The 23047-nt window shown below is 34.9% G+C and overlaps 1 protein-coding gene across 1 annotated transcript in view; it reads right to left on the bottom strand.

Annotated features, from left to right (window-relative positions):
- Dthd1 (death domain containing 1) overlaps window positions 1-21850 on the bottom strand; it is a 63475-nt gene extending 41625 nt beyond the window's left edge. Inside the window, exons 1-5 of the mRNA XM_004867674.3 lie at window positions 21415-21850; window positions 18938-19544; window positions 14274-14601; window positions 11723-11902; window positions 9960-10207 (exon numbers count right to left, since the gene is read on the bottom strand). Coding sequence (XP_004867731.1) covers window positions 9960-10207; window positions 11723-11902; window positions 14274-14601; window positions 18938-19544; window positions 21415-21685 — 1634 coding nt within the window. The 5' untranslated portion in view covers window positions 21686-21850. The remainder of the gene's footprint in view (window positions 1-9959; window positions 10208-11722; window positions 11903-14273; window positions 14602-18937; window positions 19545-21414) is intronic.
- Between the last annotated feature and the right edge of the window lie 1197 nt (window positions 21851-23047).

The following is a 23047-nucleotide window of genomic DNA, read 5'->3' as shown; positions in this document are numbered from 1 at the left end:
AGAAGATGTGGCACTCATGCTATCACAATATTATCTGACTCCAATACAAAGTGATCCATGTGTAATTAAAGGAAGGTACAGGGTGGGTTTAGCAGCAGAAGCCAAGTACTCAGGGAAGCTTGCAAAATGAAAATGCTTACATTAAAGATGAGGCTTGGAGAATGAGAAACATTTTACTCATTTACATTTAAAAAGAAGTTGAATGGAACACTCAAAAGCATCAGGGAATCTGATATACACCCAGATTCATTAGGAAGCCAAGTGTGGTCATACACCACAATAGGTAAGATGCAAATCTGCCCAGTTTCAACTCCTGGGTGACTCTGCTTCTTATTAACATATGACCATGGGCAAGTTATTTGATTCCTCTGTATCTCAATTTTCTGATCTATAATATGAGGGTAATAATAGTATTTACATCATAGAATTAAATGAGTGAATAATTGTAAAGCACTTATAATTTGAGCAGGATAAATGTTATTAATTTTTACCCTAATTTCTATAGCAAACATAGTCAATTAGCTTTCTTGTATACTTTTCCTTCCATCATAATCTGCCCAAGCAAAGGCCCTAAAAGAGACAGTTGTGTGAGCCATATGCTGTTTCTCATCAAACTACAGCTGGTTTGATTATCTGCAAAGCCAGTTTGACTTTCTGTCATTGGAATTTGATTAAGAAGTTCAGATTTTATAACTTCTCACTTTCCTTTGGCTGTGTTGCCCTGGAATATAGAAGTTAATAACAGAGAGCTTATTAGAAAAATTTAAAAACTAGATTTCAAAGAAAAAAAATCAAGAGAAGGATCCATGGAGTCCTCAAAATAGAAAATAAATCAGGGGTTAAATCTTCTAATCTTACAATAAAACTTTTATTTGAGTTTTATTTAGGTGGGTATCTGTTCTTCATAAGTGAAGGAAGAAAAGACTTTGACACTAAACATCTTGGAAGAAAAATACATTGGTAATAATCAGCATGGGGGGAAATATGATACAACACACAAAAAGCTAGGTACTAAGAATGAAGACACAGGTGTGAATCCCATATCTCTTTTGTGTATATGCGTGTATGAACAAAACTAGGGTTACAGACTTAAAACCACCTTAAATTCACAGGGTGAGATGTCCTCTGATCCAGAGACAAGGAACTAAACTAGATTTAGAAGGTTTAAGCTAAAAAACCCTTAGCTTGTATTGGTTATTTCAGAGGATCAGCTACTTAAAATCAAGAGTAGGGTGAAATAGTTTTTGGTTGCTGGGTGTAACTACAGATAATGATAAATTTTTAACCTTCGGAAGTTAATAATTTATTCACATAGGAAGATATAATGAATCTAGAACTTTGGTCATTTACTAGAAATTAGTAAATTAACTGCAGTGTTAATTTTTGTTTTTCTGGCATCAGCTTTTTCTGCCAATAGTATAAATCTTCCATGGGATCCTGTAGGCTTCCCAGTGTGATGGGACTTCCCTATTCCCAGCTCCTTAAGGCAAATAATGCATTTGCCATTCGTTAGTTCTGTTCACCAAAATCCCTTATTTACTCTCTTTCTGTGTTCATGATGGGATTGCATGCCAAAGGTCTTTCTTCTGACACCATGACAGCAATCAGACAGTGGTTTCCCTGTCTGCCTAAGTCCCTTGGTGAGAATAACTGAGAAGCAGCCTACTTTTGATGGCCACACACTATGTATGAGATATTAAAACTAGTGTTAGAAGCCCTTGGGAGTGGAGTGTTTTGCTGTCACATCATAAACTAGGATAATCTGCACTGTACCTTCCTTCTAGTTACAGTAAAATCTTCAAGGATGAGTTTGGACAGATTTGGAAGGAAAATCAAGCTCCGGGACTTTATGGTGGGGAAAAGAACTTTCTTTTTCACTGAACTTGGAGCAATGAAGATGTTGTGCAGCCATGCTGTCAGCACAAGGGAAAAACCTGTCACAAAATGGAATTGGTATAGAAGCAGGCAGATAGATGCAGAAGAGAGACTGGGTTCTTCCTGGCTCAAGAAAAAGTACAAAACTAAGTGTAGATCAAAAATCCTTTTTTGCTAAACACTTCAGTTTGATTTTCTGTCACTTAAATAAAGAATTCTTGAGATAAAAAAAGAATTTAGAATGATAAAAGACAGAATTCAGATTCAGATTAAATAATCTGATGATATTCCTATGTCTACCAGATATTAATGGAGTTCCAACTAAACTATTCTCTTTATATGTGCCATTCACATTAACAACCGTGTTTTCCCAAAAATAATTCCTAGCTGGAAAAGAATCAGCCTGAAAAACTAAAGATCAAAAATGTCTTACCTGCCTTATAGAGTGGCCACCAAACAAGAGAATAGTGAGAGCAGGTAAGGCAAGAATAGGCTGATTGGGGCTGGTATTTCTGATCTCTAGTTTTCAAGGCTGATTATTTTTGGGTGGGTCTTATTTTCAGGGAAAGGGGGAATTAATTCTGTCTAGCAGTGAATGCCACTTGGTCAAACTCCACACAAGATAATGTTTTGATTTCATGATACATTCATAAAATATACTAAGTTCTTATTTAAACAATTTACTTATTTAAAAATGATCAAATTTTACCCAGAGAGTGTCATGCTTTCTGAGAGTACTGATTAAAATGTATAAGCTACTTTATCCATGGAAAAAAATAATATGATGAATAATTTGGCAAGCAATCACATAATCAAAATTCTCTTATGATATCTTACTTTCAGATTAGTTCCTTTATGGTATGCATAATGTATAGGTATTTAAAAGTGAATGTCATTAACATTTCAGGATTAACTTTTTCTCAGAAAACTATAATTTAGTCATTAAAGTACTAATTTGAAATGATATGCTACTCTCAAAAAAACTGAAAATTTTCCCCTTATAAGTTATGCCTATTGATTATAGGTGATGTTAAAACAGAGAAGTAAATGAAAATGGAAAATACATGTAATTCAAATTACCTAGAAACCAACATTATAACATACTGATAAATTTCTGGTCATCTTTTTTCTGCATAGTTCTTTATTTGGTTTGTAAAATGGTAACCATATTCTGTGTCAAATTATGGACCCTAATTTTGACATTTACAACCAACAAAATCATTTTGAAAATCAATTCAAATGACTTTAGTACTCATGACACCACTGATAGAAATGTCTTCACAGAAATCTAGGTACAGAAGCATTCAGCTGTAAATGATAGTGTGGTGAACAAAACATGAAGCTTCCACAGTCATATGAGAAACGTAAACTTTAGACCTTCACCAAGATATGCAGGGGCTGAAGTCGTCCCAGGGAAGTAGCAACTGAGGCTCTGCAGAGGCAGAAACAAACACTGTTTGGAGGAAATCAGCTCCATGTTATACCTGCGGAAATTTCGTATGTACGTGCCCACAAATAAAAGTTTCTCCCAAAGAAAGAGATAAATTCCATGGAAAAAAGTCAATAGCAGCAACAGGCAATAGATATAAATACTGTAAAGAGTAAAGATTTTGGAATTAAAAAAGATTTTGGAATTAGTACATATGGGATGAAAGCAACTATATAGGACAAGTTTAAGAAAATGAAAGACAGCATCACAAAATTAAGCAGGCAGTCAAAGACTACTAACAGTAATTGAATAAAAGCCAATTTTTTAAAAAGCCAAATAAAAGTTTAAGAAATAAAAATTGGTCAAAATGGTATATTAAAATGGTATGTTAAAAGTAGATTTTAAAGTGTATGATATTTTTGGCATTGGCATTTTGAACTGGAATGTGAAGAATTGCAGATTATAGCACACAAAGGCAGAGAGATGGAAAATATATGAAAAGTAAAGAAATTTGGAATTTCTAAAAAGGCAGTTTAATATACATCATAAGAACTCAGTAAAGAATCGTTAAAGTGAACAAGGGTCAATAATTAATTAGAAAACATAAGATTTTTCAAAAATGTAATATGACATAGTTCCATTTCATCAGGAATCAATATATTTTGTTTAGAAAAAGTTTCTAAGATATCCACCTAGATGTATCATAAATAACAAGTATAGAAAACAAGTATAAAGATCTTAAAAGCAACCAGCAACTGCAAAACTTCACCACTAAAGTTAGAAAAGTTTTAGTTATTGCAGTCTTCACAACAATATTGAATGCTATGAAGAAGGGCAAAATATCCCCAAAGAGAGAGAAAAAAAATCAGTGTTATTCTAGCATCTTCTGCCAAATGTGGTAGGTGGTCTGTGAAACAGACCCTCTGTGAAATGTGCTCTCATGACTGAAGTCCTTGCACACTCTCACAGAGATCTAGAGCCAGCTGTGTGACTCAGCTTTTATCTGCAGAGCTCCACAAGAAAGGAGATGACTACAAGTATATGTGATCTAACAAAAAATAAATAGGGCTAAGGATAGAGCTCAGTGGTAGAGTGCTCACTAGCCTGTGCAAAGGATTTGATCCATAACACTGAAAAAAACTGGGGCATAATGGTTAACCCTGGTGGGATGAGGAGCAATTATAGTGGGGAAGAAGGGGATGGATGGGGAGGGACAAGAAATGAGATGCAATTTTACTGATAATGGTTAATTTCTTATGTATTAGCTTTACTAGTTGCTCATTTTATTATATGATATAACTTGCATATATTTTATAAATATTCTTGGGACAAGTCACATATTACATTTGAATACAATGATATTGAAATATTCCTTGTATAATATATATTTTTATTTAATGATTCTTTTTCTTCCTTCATTGCCATTGGGAAATCTTTTTTTGTGACTTATTTTATATTTTATTTTATTTTATTTTATGGCAGCATTGGGGATCAAACCAGGGCCTCTTGCATGGTAGGCAATCACTCTACAACTGAGCTACATCCTGACCCCACCACACCCATCATCATTAAATGACTCTCATCTTTTCCACAGAAATCATTCAGTCATAAAGGAATGTAATATAATGGAAATGTTTTATTCTTAATATTCAGACTATGCTTTGGCCTCAAATAGTTATTATCTTTTTAATTTTATGAGGCATGGATTGCTTCATTATGTTTCCATTTCCATAGAATGTATTCAGCTGTTTTTCTCTCTTTGAGACTAGAATGCTAAATAAACAGATGAGATGAATTTTCATTTTCTTCTTTTGTACTCCACTGGGTGGAGAAAATACATTTACTCTGCCCAATACAATAACAACAGAGTGCATTAAAATATATCGGCTTAGCATAGTCAAATACTATAGATAACATAATATAATCTACATTTCCAAAAGCTTACTCATTGCATTAATTTATCTAATGTTTTAAGCATTATGTTGCCATTGTGCTAAATAATAATAAATGGAAACATATATACAGTGGTACCTCAGTTCATGAATGCTTTTGTTTGCAATTTGGTTCACAAACAGAAACATTTGGGAAAACTTTGTTTTTATTTACAAACTCTGCATTGCATGACAAACATGACCATGGCCATCTTTCCCTCACAAATACAAATGTGGCCATCTTTTCCAAAATCATAGAACAAATTAAGTTCATGAACCAAGGTATCACTGTGTATTATCATTACAGTATACACATGATGTGAGTAAAGAATGGTACTAGGACAGAGAGAAGTGTGCTCAATCTGATGACAGATATTTCCCACTCCTAAGGAATTCTGGACAAAGTCTCTCTCTCTCTCTCTCTCTCTCTCTCTCTCTCTCTCTCTCTCTCTCTCTCTCTCTCTCTCTCACTCACACACACACACACACACACACACACACAATTACACACAAAGTCTTACAAACTCCAAACCTGAAGAGAAAAATCTCTTAGGTCTGGAATCAAAGATTCCAAAATGTAGGAATTGTCTCAAGCCTCAAGAGCTTGAGAAACTACTCCATGGACACTACTTTTGCTGTCATTCCCTCTCCTCACCCAAGCCATGTGAGTATACCAGGAGGCTCAAGTTTAATCTCCCCTCCAGATACTAGATATACATGTGCATAAAGAAAGAACTGGAACTAACTCAGGCATGTAGCTGAGATCTCAGAAGGACAATATTGGCCGTGAAAGGTGGAAATAAGAACAACCACCAAAGCCCTTGTCCACTGGCTCAAGAAAGCAGCAAAGAAATTCACAGAAATTGCTTTGGGTTAGGGAAAAGAGAAGAGATTCTGATGTTTAGATCTGATAGAAATTACAACCAATACCTGGAAAAGAATGTCTAAGGATGAGAACCATAGAAGAGAATGATTATTAAAGATAATATACAAGTTCGATCCCTGGTACTAAAAAAAAAAAAAAGATAATATACAATATTGCACCATGTGCATAGATAGATGACAAACATCATGCTAAGAGAAAACATGCTAAACATCACACTAAGAGAAAGAGGAGAAAATAATCAATAGGACAACATAAAAAGAATAAATATGCTTAGCATAATGAAAGGAATAAATATAAAGCATAATGAAAAAGCATAGCAGCTTGAAAAGAAAAGACTATATGAAGCAATAACCTTTCAGAAATTAGAATTACAGTGATTGAAATTATCAGTTTAAGCAAGTATAACTCAAGCCATAATCAACATTAGAAAATTAAGTCCAATTACGCCTTTGATTATTGCAGCTTTTATGATTGTTTGGTATCTTCTTTAATGGCATCTATAATTATTATTTACATCACTTCAAAATTATCCCTTATCATATCTTTTTTATCTGAGCATGCTTTCTTATCAACCTGTCATCCTTTCATCTTTTCTAATTTATCTGGATCAATTTCTCCTCCTATGTCATGGAAACTATCCTTCTGGATACTACCAAACTCAAAATAGACTTCTATAACAACTTCCAGGTAATTGTAATTTTAGTTATTAAAATTAGTATGAAATATCAAGGCTATAATCTCTTTCAGTACTTCTACAAGTTTTTGTCCTCCTTTTGAAATCTAGATTTGAAAATTCCTGGAGGAATTTGAGAGGCATTTTTAGGCTTGGCTGAATGTCCACCCAATATTTGCATATTGGTAGACATTTGAATCTTTTCCTCAGGTTTGAAGAAAAGATTCATGTGCAAGTTCAGTCTCTAGCCATCTTATTTAGTACAATTTCTGGGGACTAAGAAGTGACCTCCTTGTGCTAACTGGATTTCCAAGGCTTTGAATAGAGTAAGTGAACAAAAATATGTCACTCCAGCACGTTACTCAGCACTCTCAGAGCCTTTATTGTCTCAGCCTTTATCTCTACACTGGTGGGAATTTCATTCCTGACAATCCAATACGTTGCCTTTATTTTATTCTATTTTATTTCTTTCTTTTTAAAATTTTTATTACATGTTTGCAGTAAATAAATTCATCATAGGAAATCGGTACATAACACATCTCAATTCCTTTTTCATTCTCTTCCTCCCTCCCCTCACTCCCTGGTCACCTTCCCCCTTGCAAAAGTTCCATCTCCCTATTTTCTATTATCTTTTATTTTGCTCTTCAATTTATATATTTTTATATATATATATATATATATATATATGTATATATCTTGGGTTTCTCATGTAAGAGAAAGTATGTGATATCTAAGTTCATATGCCTGATTTATTGTACTTAACATTATGGTCCCAAGGTGCATCCATTTTCCTACAAATGATTCAATGACTTTATGTTCTCTTTGTGTTATAGTTTATACCTGGATATCCCTGCAAAACATCATGCACTTGGAATCAGGGATAGCAAAAGGCAGTTGATTAAAAGGGCACTACCCTTGGCTTGGTGTTGGTAGGTGGAGTCTGGCTGGCAGAGGCAGGTCAGTGGGGCATGATTGAAAGGGTTCATCTCCCTCATTGGCTCCCCCTTCCTCTCACTCGGTTTACCAGTCACAAAGCCATGAGTAGCTCTCCTCCACCTAGGATCTTCCACCATGGTTGCCTGCCTTGGAGCTGGCCAACTATGGACGAAAAGCATGAGCCAAAATAGACTGCTTCACTATGACATTGTGGGTATCAGGTATTGTGTCTCAATGATGAAGAAAGTTACTAAGACACCTTGGTATATAAAAATCATGGGATCAGACAATAGGAGAAAGGAATTTTTTTTCTACTATCTGTTAGGCCAATGGAGCCATTTTGTTTTCCAATATAAAGTACCTGTTAGTCACAAATTATTTCATTAATTTTCTTTGCTATTCACCCTATGCATAGTAGAAATATTCACTAAATTCTGACAATGGATTACCATTCTCAATTTTTGGGCTAAATTCTTATCTTTTTAAAAATATATATACAAATAAGTATTTATTTGGGGAGATAGTAAGTCTTAATCTATTAGACTACTACATTTTAATTTGGAAGCTCCAGAATATATCTGGTTATAAGTGATGTACAGAAACATGTATTAACTAAATAGCCACTTGAGATATAGATAGTTGATAGATAGATTTAGATATAGATATATAGACATATATATGTAAATATAATATGTAGATAGGGTTTTGGCAGCAAAAGCATCTAACTCTATGATGCGGTATTTCTATTCTCTCTCACTTATCTCACACTAGAGAAGGCTTTATTGCTTCTCCTATCCACAACTCAACATTCTACTGTTATCAGTTTCCTAAACTGTGAACACAATAGGAAAGAACAAAATCCAGTTCTTAAAGTCTAGCTTTGCAGCTTCAAACCGAGAAGATGATGACTACAGAGAAGTCATGATTAAAAACTGAAGTATACAAGTCCGGGTCAAGATTGCACCATTCATTAGCTAAGGTACTTGTACAAGTTCTTAATGTCATTGAGTTTGTCTCTTCACTGATAAAATGAGATTAGATGAGATAATCTACATAATTAACCTAGCACATAGTAATTCTCAACTAATACAGTAGTGGTTATTCAATTAAGTGTTTGAGGTTGTTTCTCCTTTTTCTGATTTTTCAAAGAAAAAACTTCCTTGTCAGAACTAACAAATAGAAAATTCCCTTCCATCTTTTCTATTAGAAAACCAATATGTAATAAAAGAAAGGATAGGAATTAAGATTATGATAGCTATTTTCCATATATTCTTTGTTGTTAGCATTACTTTTCTGAATTTATATTCTGACCAATACATATATTTGACTTACTGGTGGATATTGTGTTTAATTATAAAAATTGAGAAAAGTAATCCATTTATAGGATAAATATGGTTCCAAACATGTTTTTTAAAAGATCAGGTTAGGGCTGGGGATTTAGCTCAGTGACACCACGCCTGCATCACAAGCACAAGGCCCTGAGTTCAATCCCTCCCCAAAAAACAACAACAACAAAAAAAAGAAAGTAAAAGATCAGGTTAGTCCTTTACTTACATTAACAAACTTAACTTTTAAATACAAAAATTAAAGCCATGATGCCACATTTTTGTTGGTATACGCTTGCAATACATAATAATTACATTTACCTTGGGGAATTAGTACTTATACACATCGGATCATTTTTACTACACCTTCCTTCCCCTTCTCCTGGGGGAGCCCTGTTCCATCTTCCAGACCCTCTTCCCATTTCCACAAAGCCTGCCTCCCTGTTTCTTACCATTTCCTTTTATTTTTCTCATTATTTTATTTATATTTTGGGTTTCTTATATAAGAAAAACAATGCAATATTTATCCTTCTATGATTTATTTCTCTTAGCATTCTGGTTTCAAGCATTATGATCTCTTAGCATTAAGGTCCATCCATTTTCCCACAGATAACTCAAATTTATCCTGCTCTATGGCTGAGATACATCATGTTTTTAATCCACCATATGTTCTTGAAAGGAAGAATTAATTTTACCTGTTTTATATTAACCTGACTGCATAGCACACATTTGTGTTCATTGGGCCTAAAATTACTTACTTTCGTAGATCAATAATCTAAGTTTAAAATAGTTTGTAATATTTAAAAACTAATATTTAAATTCAAGACATTTTATTATAATTTTTAATCATTTCAGTTTCTTTGTTTATAATTAATTCACTTAGCAACAGTAAGTGTTTACTTACCGGTTGAAACATAAAGGTGTGTTCCTGTTTGTTGTGGCACTACCTGTTCTTTGATGATCTTTCTCAGGCCCAGGACTCTTTTTGTCAGGTTGTGGAGGACAAGGTAGGAATACTGTGACTGGCTTCTGAAAAGGATGAGTTGATGGGTGCTGAACATGAATCAGAGGACTTGTGGACAGTACTGCTGAGTAGGAAGTATCTTGCTGTGCTTTTAAATATGCCACCAGAGATGGGTCAACTGGTTGAATCTAAACAAAGAACATATATTCCTATATTTAATGGCAAATATGCAAAGTATCAGCATATTCCTAAGCCAATCTTCTGAAAAATTTTCAGAACACAGTCATATGTTGCTCTATACATTGCTGGCTAGAAACACGACTTTATATGAGATGTCATCAAAAAATACATGTGTTTAAATTTAAATAATGTATTATAGTAAAAGACACATTACTATTGATCCCCCTAAAGATATTCTGTCTCACTTCGAACACACTTATCCCATTGTATAGTGCTTGTCACTTTCAGAAGCAGTTCTGGAAGTCTTCTTGCATACATGCCTTTAGCTGTACTATCATGGCTGCCTAACTGTCCTGAATCAATTAAAAAAATTTACCTTCTATGGTCTTTTTGACTTAGAGAAAGAGCTATAAGTCACATGGTGTCGGATCCAGTGATTAAGATGGATGAAGACTTCATTGGGTTTATGTCTTTATTGAGCCTGACTTTCTGTTGAATGGTACTTGACATCATTTACTATATTTTTTATTTTACCTCATATAAAAGAGGACCTACAGAACTGCTTCAAAAAGTAGCAAGAATGATTGGATAAGTATGTTTAGAGTAAAGGTGAATATTTTGAAAAGGACTAACAGCAATGTGTCTTTTACTGTAATAACACTGTTTTATTTAAAAGTACACCATATTTTTGATCAATCCTTGCATACAAGAATACCATTTGAATTCCTTCTTACAGAATCTTTTGGAAACCCAAGTTCCCTTTCCTATATTATAAATAACTGTGAAACACTCTAAATTTTAGACAACAAAACAACCTAGGAAATAAAAGAGACATTTTATATAATTTCAAATTAGTACTATTTTTAGATCAAGTCATCTTTAGACATTAGAAAAACAAGACTATATTTACTTAAGTATTTTCTCTCACACAAGAATAGTTAATATTTTTAAGTAGCTAACAAAATTTCAAAGTTTATGGAAAATATTTACCAGTAAAATATTCATAATGTGTTTTCTTTCTAATCTTCTCTAAGGGAATATTGAGGAAATAAAATATACATTAATACACCATTATATACTTTGTAAATAGTGCTTGTGTATATTAAATCCTTATTTCAAAATAGCTAATGTAAATATAACTAAATATCCATAATAACAAATATTTTAATTGATTAGCTTTTTTGTGCCATCCTCAAAGATGGAAATCATGAGCTACATGATTTGCTAAAGTCTGACATCAATTGTTTCATAGTCACTCAAAATATGCATGTGTCAATAAGTATCATAAAAACAGCATAAATGACTAGCTGGGAGAATCTTTCAAATAAAGCAGGGATTTATTTTGGAATGAGATTCAATGTACTCAAAAATATCACTCCATCATTTATATCAGTATATGTTAGTCCTTTACAAGTGAAAAAGAAGAATCTATTGCATGAAATATTTGCTTCCTCTTCATCCTTTGAGACTATGTATAATGACTTAAATCTAAGAGAAGAACCCATTCAATGTTTAATATTTACCTTTAACTGTACAAGCACTGGTGAGCTGAAAACCCCTGGAGGGTAAGATAAGGATATTCGGGAATCTATGCTGGACTTCAGGGTGAGGCCTTTCTTTGTTACTGTGAAAGACTCTTTCTTTAAGCAAGACATGACAGAAAAGATACCCAGTTTGTAAACTTTCACTGCTGCGCAGGATACCTGTAAGGGTTAAAGGACAGTAAAGCAAGTTAAAGCAATACTTTGGGGAGTGCATGCTATATATACTCTATAAACTATAAAAACCCCACATGCTGTCAATATAATCACCCACAATTTGGAATGAGTCCGTTAACTGAAAATGCATGATCCTTTCATGAAATATAGAAGAAGTAGATTACTAAGAGGTCCTCAAACTTAGACCGCCTGATAGAAAAAAAGAGAAATAAATGTATTTTAAATTAAAATTAAATTCCACAAATGTATGGGTAGAATGGGAAACTGTATTCAGTGTTTCACAAATATTAATTATGGACTCCTAGCCTGCTTTAACTAGAGTGGATTTTTAAAATAGATCTTTATCCAGAACATTCAAAAGTATTTTAGAGAATTAGTTATTTGGATAGTTTATTCAAATGGCATAGCACCTGTACTGTCAGCAAATTCTTCCTTCTAATAGCTCACAATCTTTTAGGATGCCAAAATAAAGTCTATTTCTCTCTGTGCAGTGGGAACAGATGACTGCAGAGAGACGCATTTGTGTTTCTTTTTTATATGGAGATATTCAAATATGTAATCTTATATGCAGGCACATATTCAAGCTTTTTTAATCACACAGAAGATAACTGAGTACATAAATGAAAACAAAATGATCTACTGGTATAATCACCAAAGCTTAAAATCAGGAGGCAGACTTAGAGTAATTTGGTCTATTCATGCTACCTCAACACCAGCCGGACTCCACCCCAGCATGAGTGGATAATCATGCAGACATACGCACAAACATTCAGGGACAATCACAATGGAAAATAATCTTGCATTTGAAAGCTGACTAAGGAAGAGATTTCACAATATCAAGGCACAAATTTGTCTCTGGGAAAATTCAGAGCCTGATGAATGTTCTTAACTGGCCAGAGGGAAAATGGTGAGAATTGAGAAAGGACAGCTTCCTGGGAACCAGTGTGTTTGCAGAACACCGAAAGCACATGTCGCAGATATTGGGGAACCAAAAGTGTGTTTTTAAGAATTAGATTTTTTAAATGTCATAGGCTCACACAAAGATTTGGAGGGAATCCAGAACTTAAATGTTCTTCACCTAAAATTAGGGGTAACTACCATAATATTATTATAAAGAGAAAAGTACATACTATTATTTTTTACAGTAGCCAATAAATCTTTTAATTTTTCCTTTTGATTTGATTATCCATTTACTAAACAGTTTTCAAATCCATTTTGTGAAAAACATGTGTGCTGTGCGCAGCTTTTACTCTTATTGTAGTAGTCACACAGGCTATGCAAGATTAAAAAGACTCATCGCGAGCAATGCTGATCAGATTTTATATTTCCAGGCTTCCTGGACAAAATGTGAAATGGACTACTTGCATGAATTAGAAGGAATTATTAGAATAGGCTCAGCTTTCTTTTTCAATTGTATGAAATTTGGTTTGTAATATGGAAAGTGCAAAATCAGAAAAGGAAGGGATTCATTATAAAGAATTCTTTTACATTTATTTTCTGGCCTCATCAAATAAGAAAAACCTACTTGTAGCTGAAAAATTAATTGGTTAAAATTAATTTCAGAACCTTAAATATTAGTTCACATCAATTCTGTAGTACTAAAAGTGTGACCATAGAAAGCCTCAGAGTTATGACAATAAAGTCTAACATAAAAAATAATTTACTATAACTACTATGTTTATGGGCTTCCTTATCTTCTTAAGCATGTTATCTATTTAATTCTTACAACCTTATCAAGTAGACAGTTGTGTTCATTTTTTAGATGAAGAAAGTGAGTTACAGCAAAGTTTATTCATCTACCCAACTTCACACTGCAAAACATGTAGTTACCAGACTTTAAACTCTACCAATCTTTCTCCACTGCTCACATCCTGACCACCACATATACTATCTTCTGTGTACAGACTGAATTCTATTTATAGACCTATAATTCTATCAAAGCATGCACACAAACACATAATTTTTATTTTTAAATATTTTTCAATCTATAGATAATAAAAATAAGCCTACTATCACTTGGACATTCTAACATTCTAAATTTAGGGATCCTCCACACTAGATATATTATTCCACAATTAACTAAAAGCATGAAGTTAATTAAGCCATGATATTGGCTTTGTTTTTCAGGTGAAAAATTAAAATTTTCTGGGTCCTGGACCCAAGTTCTCCATTCCCAACTTTAGGAAATAAATTTTACTCTTTGATCTGCATAAATGGCAAAAAACCACAAAGGTGCTGACACAAATCTACAGCCTTTCCTTTCTTACCAATGGAGTAATTATATCTACAATGTAGTAATCAAATATTCAGAAAAGAGCTAAACAGCAAATGCAGATGTAGCCAAGGACTTACAGACCTTATAACCTCTCATTCCTTCCAGTGAAGTTGGGGATAGGTAACTCGATTGAAGGTTTATGTCAGACACTTTCACCATGATGTCTCTGTAATTTCCCCTGGAGCGGGCAGTAAATGGAATCGCAATGCATATTGGAAATGGAATTCTCTTTTCCTTATCTGAGCATTCAACAGAGACAACATTGCTGACCAATTCTTCATTATCAGTCACAATTAAAGAACTCATGCTATTAATTATCTGGCATTCTAGTTGCTGCAAAACATATGATGGTGCTGTAATGTAACAAGCCACTTGGGGATCTGTCCCATCACTCGGTACATCAAGATACCTGCAGGAAAAGGTGAGCAACATTTTACCAGTTATTTAGTTATCATATTTATGTACTCTATAGCTAAATGCAGAAGGGTACAAGTTCTAGAGCACCGTGTCTTGGTGTGCTCAGTTCCCTCACTTACTGACCCTGTAAGCATGGACAAGATACTCAACCTCTCTATGCCTCAGTTTCTTCAATTGTAATATAGTACTAAAATAATATCTACCTCAAGGGGAGCTGAGAATTAAGTGAACTATTGTGAACTAAGGAATTAGAAAGATCTGTGCCTGGAATATAGTAGGCATCGTGGTAGATATTAGCTATAATTATTGTTTACTATTATTATTATTATTTACACAATTGCCTCAGTATTGTTCACTCCACAATAAGAATTTGAAAATTGCTGATGTTTCTTAATAAACCAAGTACTGATACTTAAATAGTTTCTTAAATTGTGAGGAGAGAGAGAAATCATATATGAGGTACTGGGATTTTCTAAACACATTATGTCAAATGATGATGCTTTTATTTTGTAGAAAAACTAAAAGTACAAAATACTGTGAATTTAAAATTATTGATACTAATTAGGAATACATTATTTCCAACCTCAACTAGTCATTCCAAAATCTTATTTTGACTATTTATTTTATTCATTTTAACCATCATCTTTGCTGAAGATTTTATAACATTAGTAGATATTTGACAAGAGAAATTTCTGATTTGTTTGGTAACATATTAATAATTATTTGAAAATAGCTAATTTTTTAAATTTTATTTTAATTCATTAAGTTTATTGGTACATTTTAGGTATACATTATGGTCACATTCATCATTGGAAATTCGTACCTATACATGGTATATCTTGAGTCTTGTTTTTTCCCCTTTCCCCTTCCCTCCCTTCCACCCCTCCCTATTTACAAAAAACTTTGTTTCCATTTTTTTCTTCTTTTCTCATATCTTTTTGCTTTCCCTTCTTTCCTTTCCCCTACTTTCCCCACCTCCCCTTCCCCTTTGGACCTTTTCTTCCTGAAAATGGCTAATATTTTAAAGCTTTGTGGACCTGGTTTGGGATTTATATTTCATTTAATCTTCACAACTATTGTGTCAGTAAGATATTACTGTTATCATAATCTTACAGTTAAGAAAACTGAAGCTTAGAAAATTTTAAGTTCAGAGCTGAAGGTATAATGCAGTGGTAGAGTCTCTACCTAATGTAGATTAGGAACTGGTTTCAATATCCAGCACTGCAAATAAGAAAAAAGAAAAGAAAAGAAAATTTAACTTGCTAAAAATCCAAAGATGGTAAATTTCATAATCAATAACTGGCTCCATCTGTCTTCTTTGTGTGTGTGTGTGTGTGTGTGTGTGTGTGTGTGTGTGTGTTTGTCTGTTTGGTTGATGGTTGGTTAGTTGGTTGGTTGGTTGATTTTGTGGTCATGGGCTGAAACCCAGCGCCTCTCACATTCTAGGCAAGCACTCTACCTCTGAGCTACATCCTCAGGCCTTTTTTAGAATTCTATTTTGAAATGGAATCTCACTAAATTGGGCAGGCTGGACTTGAATTTGTGATGCTCCTGCCTCAGCCTCCCTAGTAGCTGGGATTACAGGCATGTACCACATGCTAAGCCTTCTATCAATCTATCTTTAATGTAAAAAGCCCAACCTGTGAAGGGCTGGGGATTTAGCTCAGTGGTTCTGCCACCTGCCTCGCAAGCAGAAGATCCCGAGTTCTATCCCTGGTACCAAAAAAAAAAAAAAAAAGCCCAACTGTCAAATATTATACTCCTTCATATAACTCCAAGGTACTGATTAACTCCATTATAAATGGAAACTAATTAATCCATACTCATATGAAGATGGACTGAAGAAGATAGGCTTCTTATAGTAATGTGTTATGTTGGGTGCTAAATAAATGTTAGGTTTCTATATTAAAAATATGAACTACAGTTTATCCTTTTCTTGCTACTTTTCATTTCATACCAGGGAAGTGACTGAAATATGGACAATGTTGAAGAGAAACAGAGAAGATCTATATTTCTCCACAGCATTGTTTTCAGTTATAAAATAATCCATTTTTAGCTATTTACCAAGCAGAATTTTAAAGTGCACTTTCACATAAAAATCTACAACAAAAATGTGGAAAGTACAGAGAGGGACCATTTATTTACATTAACAATAAAGACAGAATAGAAAATTACCAAGCACGTTGGTCTGCTGGCATATTCTCCAGTGACAGTGATAATGGGAACCAGAAAATGAGAAGCACAGTTCAGTAGAGGACACAGTGACCCAGCTTTTGTAACTTCAGGAGTGGCTCTCCTCTGTGTCCTGGAAGCCACCTAAAAATCGTCTTTATGAAGCTCTGGTTCCCAACTGACAAAGTAGAATGAGGAGACCAGCAAATAGTTCCATTCTCCCCAGCCCTGATCAAATATATCCAGTCTACTAAGTGATATAATTACATTTATTTTTTCCAATCTTTTCCCCTTTTGTGTAAAAATAGGACATATACACTAAAGGGGATGTGGTTTTTTAGAATGCAAACCATGGTGGAGCCACAACTGATTCTCAGTAAGGATTTGTTTATGACAAATATACTTTATGTGGCATGATGGCTTCCTGGCCTGGGTGATTTCAATGAACAATCATCTTCTTAAATATGCAAGCCAAGCACAATTGGCTTGGATGTCACAAAGAGGAAATCACTAGCCAGGGAACACCTGAAAGAGGTGTTAGAGGGAGTGGTTCAGGTAGTGACTCACTAGCTGATGTTTTGAGTCACTTCTGAAAGCGAGGATATAGTGTCAGTGTTTTACTCAAGTGAAATGGGCGACCACATGTTGACTAGTTTAGCACTTGTTTTACTAAGTGGAAGTCTTTCATATTCACATTCTCTGGCCTATAAAGACATCACAATGAAGCTAGCCCAAACTCTTCATTTTATAAACAAGGTCAATATGAGAAAAATGATTTGCTGAAGATCATAGAACGAGTGATATTGTCCTGAAAATGGTATCATGTGTCTATGTGAAAAAGAGCCTCATGGCAAAGAAGGAGGTAGTTGAAGAATGGTACTGAGTGGGAAGTGAGGGAAGTGATTATTGTTGGGGGTGAAATAAACTATCACATTAACATTTAGCAGAGCATGGATGCCCTCACAGTGGCACAGTGGTAGGCCCTTTCCATGATTTTCTCATTTGACCTTACCAATTACTCTAGGGAGAATATATTATTTCCACAAACAAGAAAATGAGGCTAACAAATGAAGTGAGTTTCCCAGGGTCACCAAGGTAGCATATAATAAAACAAAAAACAAAAACTGAATTTGTCTGGCTCCCAAAACAAATGATTCCCCCACCCCAGTTCCTCATTGTCTTTTAAGGGTATTACGTTTATCTAGGAAAATGTGGTTTGTTAATATTTTATATACTATATTATCTGAACAAATAGAGGATTATCACCCTTTCATAAAGGAGAAATAATTCATGAAATATGTCAGTCTTTCTCCCATTTTAAAAGTCTTAGTCTTTTAAAGAATCTGGTAAGAACTCTGGACAAGCAGATAAAATAGGTATGGACATATGTACTCAGCTTTAAGAATCTCTGGAAGCTTACCTATAAGCCCCTAAAATTCTAAAGATAAAGATTAGAAATTCATGATGATTTTCCTGAGAATATAAATAACATAAAAATTCTCTTAATTTTTTAATATTCTGTAATCTCAGTTTTTACTTATGTAATTCAGAAAGTAGTGATTTTGAAGTGTCCATGGTCTGAACAATTATTTTTAACTACTTTCTCATCTAATTCTTTCCTCCTTTAATATATTTGTTTCCTAAAACCATTAGTAATAGTAATCACAAATTTCAAAGGGTAATTTAACCTGAATTACTAATTTACAATATCGTTTGGAGATACGACATGGAAATATAAAATTTTATTTATGCACGAATACTATTTATTTTATTCATGTATACTGTGATAGTTGAATGCTTGTGTTCTCCCAAAATTCATATGTTGAAATTCTACCCCTCAAGTGATGATATTAGGAGGTGGGGCCTTTTCAGAGGTATTAGGGCATAAATGCAGATTCTTCTTTAATGGATAAGTGGCCTTATAAAATAGGACCGAGGGAGTTGATCACTTCTACCACCATGTGAGGACACAACAAACTATCATTTCTGACCTCAAAAAGCTTCACTAGACACAGAATCTACCAATGCCTTTATCTTGGTCTTCTCCCAGTTTGTGGTATTTCATTATAGCACCCTGAACAACTAAGATATCTACAAACACAGCAGCACCCTATAAGTAACCATATAAAAGTACTTCTCACACTGTATTTACTTACTCCTTTTCCATGATGTTTTTCTTTTGTTTTAGACTTTCTGAATCATTGAGATTATTCACATATTCATAGGAGATCTCACATGTTGAGGATGTGGTAATCTCTTCTCTTTGGTTCTCTGAGTTCTCTTTAATGTCTCTTTCTGTTGTCTGGATTATGCCATGAATCTGTTCCTTGTTGCTAGTTATGTTCTCAGCGGTCATGTGTTCTATTTGTTTACCATCTCCATTTTCTGCATTATCTGGGAACATTGTGTTCTGTGACTCTTCTTGCCCTGTTACATTTCTGGTCAATGATGTGTTGTTTTCTTTTTTTACCAGTACAGAATTTATATGTGTTTTATTTTTTTTTAACTGGACCTGGCTTGTGTAATGACTTTTCTCTCCATTTGTGCAAGAAACAGTAGCTGTTTCTATGACATTTAGTTCCCCTCCTGCAGCAATGCCTGTTGCTTTGGTGTCTTGAATGGTGTACATTGTCTGTTGTGGAGTATGTTCATCATGCATGCTGCATAAATTACACATCTCCTTTTCTTCTTTCTTTAGAAGCATAGCAGTGTTCCCCAAATGTTCATTCATTTTCATGAGGTATTCTATGAAAGTAATCATTTCTACATATACACATACACAAACAAAGAAAAAGAGCAAAACTGAACCAAATTATGCAATTACATCACCACATAATGAGGTATGGCAAGATAATTTTGAAAACCTACAAAATTTACTGGACACTTAAGCCAACCTCCTGAAGCAAAAACCATTTATACAATTGACACTTTTTAAATTTCTAGGAATTGGGAACAAACTACTTCTTAACATAATAGCAGAGAGTAAATCTGATCCCTATTGCTCTTGAAATGCTTTGTATTTTAAATATAAATATTATGATCCCTTCTCCCCAATAAAAACTGAAGTCTGCATCTCTATCAGTCATTCTTCATTTGATGTGATTTTAAGAATTGGTCCTTTACCTCTGGAGATACTGTAGTTTATCAATTATCCATTTAAAAATCAGGGCCTACAATTAGCTGAACACCCCAAAGAGGCCTGGGTAGGAGAAGTACTTCAGCTACCTTATTTCTGCTGATATAAATGCCATATTTGGGGGGAGGGGCATCGTGCTGCTCTGAGGATTAGACAAGCTTAACACTATTCCTCCTTCCAAGCTTGTGATCATTAGAAATCTTCAAATTAGTCTTTCAGAGAGTAGCTGTGATCATACCAATTCTGTGCCTGCCATCACTTATCAAGAACTGTAAGACCAAGCCAAGCCTGTGTCCTCCACCAGGATCTGATCTGGTGTGGTCTGTCACTCCATCCCCATTTCATACCATTCACCTACATGTGCATCCTTCTTCTCATGATTGAGCAGGGTCATATGACAACTTCTTGGAGGCTTAGCACCTCTGCAATCTTTAAAATTCAATTGGAAACTAAGGAATCTAAGATTCAGGGCCCCATGGCTCAGAATTTTTAGAATTGTCCCCAAATCATACTTTGAACAGTCTGAGCTTGTCTTTGGGCTACACTTCTGATAACTTGCTATTTGTCTTCTACCTAAGACTGCCTTTTTTTTTTTAATTCCTGTTTTCTGGTAGTTGAGTGCTTATCTTGACCTGTTGCATAGGGCCATGTTTGATTCTCTTCAGAGATTGGAGGTCTGGTTATGAGCTCCAGCTGATGCCTCCTGAGTCCTACTTCTTTTGGACCAATTTCTCTGAAAGCTCTTTGTCTTCTAGACAGCAATATCTTAATAGTGCCTACTTTGGATTCCAGATTGATGGGGCCTGCCCACCCACTTTGCACTATATTATTTAGAGTCGAATTTCATGATGCCAGTATATTCTTATCTGAAGAAACTATTGTTTTGCAAGATAATATTCATCAGATATTATGTTTTTCCTGCATTACTGTATTTTGCAACATAAGTGGGCCTATTCTGAAGAACTTGGCACCTCTTTGCTTTATGGGTGATCTAATTTTCTATCCCAGCCCATCCACTCTTCTTAGTACCATTGTAATTAATAGGTTCATGCTTAAATGACTCTAGAGATGGAATATTATTCTCCAATATTTTTAAAAAATTTGCTTATTCTGCCCCAGACTAGGCCTACATTTCCCTCCTCTAAGCCTTGGGTCCCACTAATAATTTCTCAAGACTCCCAAATTTCCATCTATATGATTCCAATTTCATTCTGTAAGCCTCACTTTAAATATAACATTTTTTCCAGCAAAATTTTGAATTCTCCATCCTAAATAAGAGATCCTGCCTGCTTCCAAAGTCAGAAAGAACATCATTAGTATATTTCTAATGGGACTGGCCTCAAAGCTGCTTGCATTACTGTGTGTATGTTTTACCTTACTTCCCCGATTGCACTGTTAGTCCCTGTAAACAGAGATGGGTCTGAAAACACATAGCACCTCTCGGATATTGCCTCAATCAATATTTCTTAGAGAAAGAATAAACCAAAAGCTACTTGCCTTGTCTCCAGATGCACTGATTCTCCTTGTCAAGCAGTATGTACAGCTGCTGGCAGGTAGAATGCAGGGTCCCTGCAGTGTGTTCCAGCAGCTGTTGAAGGGTACTGCAGAGCTCTTGACCCAGAAAGACCACTGTGGCTATCCAGCTGGCTCCAGCAGCCCCCTCACAGAGGTCCTCACCCAGGAGAGCCTGCTTTAGCATTTGGTTTTGTCTCCAAACCTGCTTCAGTATTTGGCCTAGTTTACCTGAGCCTATGTCTTCCGAATCCATTTTGCACCCCCAAAATAATGTGTTTCTTTCCTGCCAGCAAAGACTAAAGGTTTTGCAAACTCAAACTTGGTCGGGGTTATTTCTCCTAAAAGCTAGGAGATGATCCAAGTCAGCTAGCCAAGCACTTTCCTGCAATATAATAGTTTATTCAGCTTGTTGTTGACCAGTGAAAAGTTACTAGGTGACCAAAGGAAGGGCGTTCCTGAACCCTGCTTGCTATTGTGTACAGAGGATTAACCACAGGGATAGAGCTACCTCACAGAATCCACCTTCCCATGCAAACTCAGTATAATACTGATGTCCCAGATACTTTTCATATTTTGAGGCAACAAACTATGGATTCCAGATAGAATGAGAAATCTATTCAAAGGTAAACTGTGTTTATAATATTGGTAATAAAATTCCAGTATACATATTTTAAAATACCAATAAAATAATACAAAATTTGTTTTGCTTGAAAATAATCCTGGGGGGGGCAGGTATGGTGGTACACACCTGTAAACCCAGCACTTGAGAGGCTGAGGCAGGAGGATCACCATGCTTGGCAGGCCAGCCTGGGCTACATATTGAGTTCAAGGCCAGCTTAAACTGCATAGCAAGACCTTGTCTCAAATCATCATCATCATCATCATCATCATCATCATCATCATCATCATCCTGGGGGTCGGGCAGGGTACAGATAAAATTTGGCTATACAATTTTAAAATTGTTAGCCATACACAGTGATCCACGAATGCAATTAAAGCTACTCAAAAGGCTGAGCCAGGAGGATCACAATTTTGAGACTACCTGAGCAACTTACCAAGAAAAATAAAAAGCACTAGAGATGTAGCTCAGAGGTAGAGCTTTTACTTTACACCTGTGAAGCACTGGGTTCAATACTCACTGTGAAAAACATTTGTTGAAGCTTGATATAATCACAATATGGAGTCTTTATATTTCACTCTAAGTAGTGTATATTTATAATTTTTAATAGTAAAGAATTAAAAGGAAAAAGATTCCTCTATTGGACCAGAGAGGTATTACTATTGCTATTGCTCAGTAAATATAATTTAATTAGTGTCTTATGTGGTAAGTCTGCAGTGAGGTTGTAATAGGAACCTGGCCTCTGTACTCTTTGATGCTTTCCCTTTAATTGGACAAAATGCTCCCTTACTAAAAGAAAACAAACTTGAAGAGGGCCTTGTCTGACCTAGCAAGAATTCTCTTTATTCTAATTAAAATTCAGATACAGCAAATTCTCACCACACGGCTGCCTGCTCAGTGGACCCACTATATGTGGGGCCATTGCAGTACATGACTTAATGGAAGGGAGACCAGGGGGTACAGCAGAGCAGCCTGCTTTCCCTTCTCCAATTCCCC

The sequence above is a fragment of the Heterocephalus glaber genome, unplaced genomic scaffold (assembly GCF_053883595.1).
Source record: "Heterocephalus glaber isolate CG9 unplaced genomic scaffold, H.glaber_assembly_v1.0 deba00001509, whole genome shotgun sequence".
NCBI classification, from domain to species: Eukaryota; Metazoa; Chordata; class Mammalia; order Rodentia; family Bathyergidae; genus Heterocephalus; species Heterocephalus glaber.
The sequence above is the reverse complement of the archived record's forward strand: the minus strand, read 5'-3'. Positions and strand labels throughout refer to the sequence as shown.